This window comes from Dioscorea cayenensis, chromosome 11 (genome assembly GCF_009730915.1).
Source record: "Dioscorea cayenensis subsp. rotundata cultivar TDr96_F1 chromosome 11, TDr96_F1_v2_PseudoChromosome.rev07_lg8_w22 25.fasta, whole genome shotgun sequence".
NCBI classification, from domain to species: domain Eukaryota; kingdom Viridiplantae; phylum Streptophyta; class Magnoliopsida; order Dioscoreales; family Dioscoreaceae; genus Dioscorea; species Dioscorea cayenensis.
Genome location: NC_052481.1, coordinates 17,158,798 through 17,168,647, shown reverse-complemented (window position 1 = coordinate 17,168,647; position 9,850 = coordinate 17,158,798). Strand labels below are relative to the sequence as shown.

At 34.4% G+C, this 9,850-nt stretch overlaps 1 protein-coding gene across 4 annotated transcripts; it reads right to left on the bottom strand.

Moving 5' to 3' along the window:
* Nucleotides 1–1,190: 1,190 nt before the first annotated feature.
* On the bottom strand, nucleotides 1,191–8,849 carry LOC120272118 (DNA-(apurinic or apyrimidinic site) endonuclease 2). Of its 4 annotated transcripts, XR_005540158.1 has the most exons (14): nucleotides 8,511–8,849; nucleotides 8,305–8,416; nucleotides 7,936–8,172; nucleotides 7,723–7,808; nucleotides 7,493–7,608; nucleotides 7,187–7,267; nucleotides 4,131–4,331; nucleotides 3,900–4,051; nucleotides 3,746–3,802; nucleotides 3,078–3,221; nucleotides 2,452–2,990; nucleotides 2,053–2,175; nucleotides 1,386–1,703; nucleotides 1,191–1,306 (listed from the first exon to the last, which is right to left on the bottom strand). XR_005540158.1 is itself a non-coding variant. In XM_039278866.1 (13 exons), the coding sequence occupies exons 1-12, from the start codon at nucleotides 8,649–8,651 to the stop codon at nucleotides 2,098–2,100; spliced, it is 1,944 nt and encodes a 647-aa protein (XP_039134800.1). In that variant the 5' UTR covers nucleotides 8,652–8,849; the 3' UTR covers nucleotides 1,191–1,703; nucleotides 2,053–2,097. The 4 variants fall into 4 exon arrangements, 3 of the variants coding, with proteins under 3 accessions (XP_039134800.1, XP_039134801.1, XP_039134802.1); XM_039278866.1 differs by having other exon boundaries at nucleotides 1,191–1,703; XM_039278867.1 differs by lacking the exon at nucleotides 3,746–3,802 and having other exon boundaries at nucleotides 1,191–1,703.
* Nucleotides 8,850–9,850: the final 1,001 nt, after the last annotated feature.

Genomic DNA, 9,850 nt, shown 5'->3' with positions numbered 1-9,850 from the left:
TAGCTAATTCCATATCTTCAATAGAAAATTATTACATTATAAAAATTAGTATATTATATTAAATAATATATGACAATATAAGAACTGGTTTTTCATTACAATTTTTGTGAACTTTCATTTGAGCCCTCTTGTTATATAATGCATAATGCATATTACACACCGCTCTTTTCCCATCTCGGAGAACTTGCCACTGGTTGTTTTAGTGAAAAAGAAAATTTATATGAACAGATTAAACTTTGACTTATTAATATTAAATATTTTAAATTTTATTATTTATTTTCATAAATTGGGTAACTCCAAATTGTTTGATTAGAGAATAAGGTTGCCTGTGGCTAACTCATTACTCACCAATTAAACAATTATTATTATTATTATTATTATTATTATTATTACTGAAAAAAAAGTATTTTAAGTTTATTTTTTGCAAATAATGAGAACAGATTGTGATATGTTAAGGTGACATTGATGGTTAATCTGAGAAAAGCGCAATGGCAGAGATAGGATAAATTTTATGATCACTGTGTTATAGCCAATTTTTATTTTAATCACTATATTTCAAATTGTATCTTTTTGGTCATCATGTAGTAATTTATTTTCACCGGACGGTCACTCATAAATTTTCAACCAATTTTAACTGACATAGTAGCCGGAGATACCATCGTTACGTTATTCAAAAATGTTTTCACAGCTCAATTAGCTCAGACATGTCAGTATGTGTTCTCCCCAACTGGGATAGAATAATTTTTAAAATAATGTGATGTGAAATCTCCGACTGGCACGTCAGTCAAAATTGACCAGAAATTTATGAGTAACCGCAAAGTGAAAAGAAATTAATACATGATGACCAAAAAGATGTAAATTAAAACACAGTGATCAACATGAAAATCGACCATAACACAGTGACCTCCTCAAAAATTTACTCGGTAGAGATATAGATGGAAAAAAACAGATAAATAATAATAAAATAAAATATCATAATAGGACAAACTGCTAAGCATTCATGTAATACAAGTACTACTGAATTATATAACATAAAAATTTTTCTACTAACATTATCAAATACAAAGATTACTTCAACTACAACAAAAATAATGTTAGCCCCTCATAATATATTAAAACAACAATATATATATATACGTACGTATGTATTCCTACACAGCTGTATGTGAGCCTTGAGAAGCATGCAAATAAAACCTGGTATATCTAGCTGTGCTTTTCCCAATAAATTTCATACAAGTAAAGCAATTCCTCGGCAGGAAGTACTGAGATTCAAAACTTCTGATATTTAACTTTCCTATTTCATGCCCTACATATCCAAGTGTTTTTGGTTGAGAAATAGTAAAGAATCCCAAAAAGAAAGGTAAAAAAAAAAACAAAAATCAAACCAGTAAGAGAAGGGTGACCTCCTAATCTGATCAGAAGCTTTGCTGTATAATGAAGATAACACTTCACCTTTGCTGCTCCATTGAGATAGACATTAGGACTTTGACGACGGACTCTATTGCTCGGCAACAAGTAACTACAGATAATGCAAAATACAGTTGTAATGGCCTTGCATTGTCCATTGAAGAGATTAACCTCAGCACAAATCCTTCTTTGCAAAAACTTCACCAGTCTGACAGGCGCATTAAGTCGCAAACAAGAACAGGCCCCTCGACAGGCTAGCCTCGGTGATTTTGGTAGGTCATGATATCCAAGTAGTCCTGCTTTCAGATGGAATGTTTACTTGAAAAGGCAATAAGATTTATAAATATATATATATATATATACATATATATTCCTGTGAGAGTACTTCTAATAAGATCCTGTGCATGATGTTGTACTGTTTAGGACGGGTGAGAAACATAAAAGTCCTGAGCACGTTATGTATTAACTCATATCATATGGTTTAATTATGTGATGGATAGGATTTAAATTGCATATTGTAAGAATATTATATGATTGAATTTTTCCAGATAAATTTTTCATATGTAACTTACACAAGAATATGGAAATATGTTAAGAAGAAGAGTTTACCATGGAAAAATTTGGCTCACAAGTTAAAAAATATACCTGAAATGTAAATGCTGCTAAACGAACACAAAGCTAACTTTCAAGTCATCTTTCCTTGCGCTTATACTTCACAGATGCCCACTCAAAGTAACCACAATTTGCTTCTGGGTTTGATGCAGGTCCCTGAAGCAAGGAATCTCATGGAAGATAATTCTTATAGCCAAAGCATTGGCAGAAATTAATAATAGACAACTGATCAGCATGAGAAAAAAATTGACAATATTAAAAAAAATCTTAGGAATTCGTTGATAGTTGGAATAGATTCGTAGACCGGGTCGGCTGATACGTTTTAAAATAGTTCTATATACTCCTTTACTAGAGAATAGACCAATTGAATAAGGCTATAATTGAGAACTTGAAATAGATTCAAATATTGCACAAAATTTCAAAATAGAATACCGTTGCACGGGCACAGACATAGAACCGGCGACCTATATTTGGGCCTTCTTTCTTCACACATCTGGCAACACAAGGTTCTTTATGGCCCTTGCATAATGGTATGCTCATTTTCATTTTCTGTTGAATTCTTTGCCACTCCAAGGCTGCAATATTAGCCTTTTCCTTTTCAAAAGACAAGTTTCCACTAATGTCACTCTGGTTTTCAACAAGTGTATCTATCCCAGACTCGCTCACTTCACAAGCACCATCTTCAGCATTTCCTGTAGGATATCGATCAACTACTTCTGTTGTTTGAGATGAATTATCTTTGTTCATTCCAGCATCTAAAAGACCAGGACTACTAGATGAAGTATTGGTGTCTGCACAGCCTCTGTGAGAAGCAATTGAGTTGGATTGCTGAAAAAAGGACCTTAGCGTGAGTTGAGAACGTGTATTATGTCTTGCCTTCTTCTTTACTGTTGGAGAGCAATGAGCATGACTGTTCACTTCCTCAGTTTTCAACTTTGGTAAGTTCTTTTCTGTTTCATCACCAATGAAACCTGAATAATTGTCCATGCCCACATCAGAAGTTTGTGTCTTTGATATGTATTAAAAGGGTCTGCATGATGAAAAGAGAGAAGACATACCTGGTCCATACCCATGCTGCCTTGATGTTGCCCCAACATTTAGGCCCGTCACTCCACATTCAACAGCATTTATGGTAGCAACACTTTCAGACATGCCAGGGTATTTGGTAATGCTAAAATCTTCTCTTTTGGTAAGGAATGAAACTGCAGAGGACCACTGATTCAGAAAGAATTGAACATACACATTTATCTAAAAAAAGGTTACTACGCAAGGTGATAAAACATCATCAGCCTTTCTTTTTCCCAAAAATAAAAAAATAAAAAGAAAGAAAACCCATCAGCCTTCATAAAATAAATCCAGAACTCTATAATGCATAAAGTTGTGTCAAATCACACAAGAAAAGCAAACTTCTTTAGAATTGTTTTGTGGCTCTAAATACATAAATACATGCAGAAAATTGCCCAAACGCCAGACTTCCTGGTTATTTGGTAATAGTATCTTTCTAAAAATAAATACTTTATGACTTTCAAATATTAGCATCAAAATTGTTGAAATTTAATTTGAGCCTACTAGTACATACTTAGAAAATAAATCAGTTCTAGTGAGCATGTTCAGATCCTGCAGAATATGCAATCCAAGTGTTACAGAGATAACTTCACTGCATGACACATTTCTGGATCTGAAAACAATGTTGCAAACGTAGTCAAATGGAGAAAAAAAATAGTGCCTTTTTGAGAGAAGCCCACGCCTAATCCACTGAGTTGATCGGTCAACATTTTTATTTCTTTTGGTGTGCAGCATGTTGAGATCAATGGCAATCTTTATTACGCAAATTATTGATGAGAATATTTTATTAAAAGAATGGAGGATGGTTCCCTCACCAATTGTCGGTTGCCACCCTCGGACCTCAGGAATATACCTGACAGCCAATGATGGAGTGTTGTGCACGTGAAGATTGGGCACATCAGTTAATATGGCATAAACTGGAATGTGATCTGAACCTTCTAATTTGGTTGCCCTCCCTCCTTTCCACCTGTATATATATGCCAAGGTAAATAGCATGTGTTAGGTGACAAATAATATAACTTTACTGATGAGAAAAATCTTTCTACTTGGATGTATTATCAAGATTTCCCCGTTTAAACTGTGCCATAATGTCACATTCTTCCACATGGCAACCAAAAAAATTATGGTCATCTGAATCATCAGCTGGGTGCAAGCATGATCCAGCAACAAGAATATGGTCTATCCTGGAGCCATAGTTGAACTCTTCAGCCCCAATTCGTGCTGAGAAGCAAGTGTATGCTTCTGTCCTGTATTGAGAAAATTAAGAAACAATATCACAACGGAAAAATTATTAATAAAATCACCTACTAAACACAGCAAGAACTAATGGCAAATAGCACAATATGACACAATACAGATAGTTGATGCAGTGTAGAATTCCATAGCAGAGGGATAATCTCAAGATCCAATGGTTTATTTTCAAGAAGAGAAAGTCAATTATATATCCTTTTCAAGCCGAGTGATAGTACTAAAACTTGGTGACAGATTATTTATTTAGAACAAAGACACGGCTTCTACAGAGTCTTCCAAGAGGACTGATTCCGAACTAAAGATCATAATAAGGCAGTTACATATTTGCCACACAAAACATGAAGCAAACTGGAAAGAAAATTAGAAATGAACAAAGAACAAGGAAGATTGACTTTAAGAATTTCCAACCAAAGCTAGTGAGCTCATGGAGTCCAGAGAACAGAAATTAGAGGCAAATAAATTTCACTTGTAAACTCCCTTTTTCATTTCAGGGCGGTAAATGATAAGTGGTAAGTCTGATGTAGGTTAATTGGGAGATGCACAAAGGTGAAAATGAGAACATCGAGATAACAAGCTTCACCCAGGTCTCCAGCCACACTGACTAATCTTAATCAGAGAGCATATACAGAAAGAACAGAAATCTCAAGAGGAAATTTTCAATCAGATTTAGGTCTCAGGGATCCCGATTTCTCTCTTCATACTTATATCAAGCTACACTCCTTTAAACAATACACTACTAGTAAAAAAATATTCTTCGCAAAAATATTATTCCCTTTCTAAAAAAGGAGAATCAAATGCTTGACACCTGAAAATTGTTTTTTTAAGTGCAAATACTGACCATCATTTTGCTTAAATTTCTCCACGCTGAGATAACAAAAGCAAGCAATTAGTGTCCCGAAAGAAAAAGGGTTTTCCATTTATTCCTTCACCAAGATTTATCTACTTGCAGAAGAAGAGATTGTTTTTGTAAAAACAGACAGTATGGTAACAAATGCCCCCATAATTGATTATACTTAGATACCATGGAAAGTATAATAAAATGTATAAAAATGGCCACGCCAGTTTCAAGATAATCGAGATCATTTAAGTCATAAATTCAAATAATGAGCTCCTAATCCTCAAAAATGCCATATTGATGACATGATGAAAATATACAAAATAATATATTCAAAACTGATGCAGAAATCTCCACTCTTCATACAATGTGCAACTAAGTTCATAAAGCTCATGCTAGAACAAGCTAGGGAGAGAAAGAAATTTAATGTAGAACACAAGCAAACATGCTGGAAGGGTGCATTTCTTTGCTTCAAAGTTTTTTGCAATTCTTTCTAAGTATGTTTTTATAAAACAAATGAGAAACACAGAAACCAAATAACTCAGTATAAGGCATTGACAATGTCTTCACCACATCGTAAATTCTTCCATTGCGGAACCCACAAAAACAAAAGTAGAAGCATTGCTTATCATAACTATAATAGGATGAAATATATTAAAACCTTTTAGAAAGTTATCTAAAACAAATGCCAGACAAGAAATTGATTGCATGTGAAGTACCCACTGGCTATGATATTTTTAGCGAATGCTCCTCCAAGTACATTACTTGCATTTGTGATGAAAAGAAAGAATTTCATTTCTTTTCAGCCAGTAATATTACCAAAAGGATCAAAACTGAACCCTGAAAACATTCTCCTAACCAAACATCACCTTTACTTCCAAAGAATATTCATGAATTGAAAATTTGGCTTCTCAAAAATGCTTCAACTTATCTTCACACCCTTTATATCAGTGTCTTCCTCACTTGATCAAGCACTAATCTCCCACACAACTCCTTTTGAATAAGATACATAAATCATTCTATCCAAGCCTCCAGAATGACATGAACAGATTATTTATCATCATTTAAACAAAAATATCAAGAATTCAATAAGGGACACCCAAATAATGCGAGATCAAAATATCAGATCCTTCCCTGCTGTAATGATGGTATCTCCCAATTATTATTCATATATAAGATCTTCCAAAGAACATCAAGAAGAATTTCCAGATAATAATCACTTCTACCCATGAAAGGGCACATGAAATGTTGAACAGCTGAAAGCTGATTACTCAATGACTATAACTAGGAGTTATTCCATCCAGCTTACTTGCATCCTGAAGAAGCAATGGTTCCACAAACCAAGTCAATGGAAGATTGCTACCAAGGGAATAAGTCTTTTGGCTATTTCTTTCTCACTATTTTCTAAACCCAGCATAAAATTATACAAGCACATGTATAACAGGCCATAGAAAATTCAAGATCATGCAAATGATTGTGAGCACAAGAAATCAAACAATGCTGATAGGTACTAAAAGATCATGCCAATTAATACATAGCAGGATCATTTGATCATAAAATGTTCAGCACATTAGGTACCAGTAAAATTCTTGTTCTTTGAAACTGATAAACAAACGGTTTGACCTGTAAAATTCCATGAGCGAATCCAAGAGAAAATATTAAAGAAATATTATTCTTTCATCAGTGGTTTCTAAATACTTATAAATTTTTACTAATCTAATAACACTTGTGAGAACAACATCCAGCAGATATATACCAAAAGTACCAGAATGTTTGACCTTCCATGAAGCTTGTCTGTCAAAGATATGAGCACATTGATCCTCTAGACATCATATGAAAAATTAGACAGATTTCAATCATGAACTTTCATCAATTAAACCGGCAAGTTTAAGGCTCTATCATCTGCAATGGGCTTATTTAGCTAATGATCATCAGACCAAGAGAATTAATGGTTCATAGTATACAGACGAATAGTTAAGCAATCTTAGTGCTGTTCACATGAGAAGGAATGTTTACCTATTTGGGTGTTTTCCTCTGAAAACATCAAAGAAAGGACCTCCTGATTCTTTCAGCAAAGATCTCAGCCATTTCCGGAACCTAAAATATGCATATGCAAAGAAATTCTTTAGGATCTCATACAAGCTAGAATGTAAAGAGATGATTTCCAGGAGCTCAGTATCAGCTGAATTGTTAAATCATATTGAAAGTTGTAATTCTAATTTTTCAAGAAAAGATAGCAAGATCATTTACTTCCAAGTCAACCAAAAGCATGAATATATATAAAATCATTGATTTTACAAGCATCATAGCTCAAAAACTTACTTATTTCGTTCAAAACCTGGCTCAGCATCACACCTGTCTATAGCGGCAGGAGCGATGTTGAGATCACCAAGCACAATAATTCTTTTTCCCTGGCTCAAGAGAAATTCCCATCTTTTCTACGAACAACAGATGATGGCATTAGTTAAACATGTCACATTGCAAAGGCATAAAGAAGTAATGGATGAAAGAATCTAAACTCTGACGCCTGACAGAGGAGTAAAGCAGAGTACCTGTAACATCATAAAAAATATGAGCTTGAAACGGAGTCTTTCATTGTCATCATCCACAGCTCGGGGACCATATAAATTAAAGATGACTGCCCAAGTAGCAATTATTAATCACAGAAAATACATTTGATAATCAGCAATTTATTAATGACAAGATAGCACCAAGCTCAAACATTAACAAAGAGAACAGAGTAATTCTCTAAGAAATAGACTTACCAAAATGACCATGATCAGTGATGAGACAACGCCCTTCGCTGTCCACCTTTAGCAGTTCCTCTTTTGTAACCTCCTCACCCTCCACAACCATAGGCATGTCAAGAAGAACATCTCTCATTATAGTCCTTCCATTTCCAGATTGCTCAAGAAGACCAGTAAACCCCTCTTCAGCATCAAGTGGCAATGCAACCTCATCACTAGAAAATACCGAATTTACTCGACAAAACGTAGCAACCCCTATGAAATAAAGTATCCCAAGAAAGCATTTTTATGACATTATATACAAAAAGAGAGATGAACAGACTGGTTAGCAATAAATCAAGAACTATTTCCTCAGAGGAATGGAAGCACACTAGTGTAGGAGCTCACCAGAATAACCAGAGCGACCTTTGGTGGAAGTACGAGTGCAAGAGACAAAACCCTCGTATCCTTCCGCCATGGTTAAATCCACAGAAAGGTCCTGCCTTGACAGCTTGGTCTCCTGCAAAACAAAAGCATCAAAATAAAAGGAAAAAAAAAAAAGAGAGAGAGAGAGAATTTGGAGGAAATAAAGAGAGGAGAAGGGAAGCGGGGACCTGGAAGCAGATAATGTCGGCGTCCAGGGAATTGAGGAGGCTGCGAAGAGACCCATGCTGGGAAACGCGCTGGCGAAGCCCGTTGACGTTGTAGGTCACGATCTTCATCGCTGGAGGATTGGTGATACTGGCGACGGCCATTACCCTCCCTTCGCTCCCGCGCTAGTCCCGCATCAAGACTAGCAGAAGTTTTGCAGGGGAGAAACTTTCACCTTTTTTTTGTTTTTCTAATTTTTTTTATTTTTTTTAAGTAATTAAAAACTCATGATCTACATTTATGTACACATGCACATCATTATATCAGTGTATATAAAACTTTCATTTTTTTATTCTTCTTATTTTTAAATTTAAAAAAAAACTAATTAATAACTTGTGACTACATTTATGAATACATTAGATGTCCATCATTATGTGTGTCTATATATATATATATATATATATATATATATATATATATATATATATAAACACATCTTTTGCTATGATGACACATTTTTTGAAGAACTCACTGATTTTGAATCTACAATCTACAACCACCCCATGAGATCAGTTGAATCATTATCCAACAACGTCATATTCCTCTTCATTTCCCCCTAATACTGTGTCTAAATTCCAACCCTACATATTTCTCTCAATTTTTCTTTCTTTTATTTTTCATCATTTGCGAATGGCTTTAAATCATATTTTCTTATATATATATATATATTCTAGATTTTTCCTCTTAATACATTGTTACTCTATTACTAACCCTTCACTTTATTTCATATCATTCAATCAAAAATAGCAAAAGTTTTGAAGGGGAGATACTTTCATTTTCTATTTTTCTTATTTTCAATTTTTTTAAAACTAATTAATAACTCATGATCTACCTTTATGTACATATGTACATCATTATGTATGTATATATACATACATACATACATACACATCTTTTGGAGATGTTTGCAAATTTTGAATCTACAGACACCCCATGAGGTCCGTTGGATCATCATCCAACACCCTCGTGTTCCTCTTCCTTTCCTCCTTCCCTCCTTCTATTCCCTCTCTCTCTCTCTTTCTCTAAGGGTTGATTTGGATCATGGAACCCATATTTGGTAACCAAGAAAGACGTGAATAGTATGTTTTTCATGGTAATGTGATTTCTGCATATGGGTGATTTGCATTGCTGTCAAAATTAAAGGGGTTGGTTCCCCCTAGCATAGAAATAACCTTTATACCCTTCAAACAATAAAAGTTCAACACTTTCTTTTACTTTTTCCTATTTCTTTGTCTTCGAAGCTATATATCCAGTTTGGTTGGTCTTTGATCTGAACCATCGCAGCACCGAAAAGCTTGAAAAT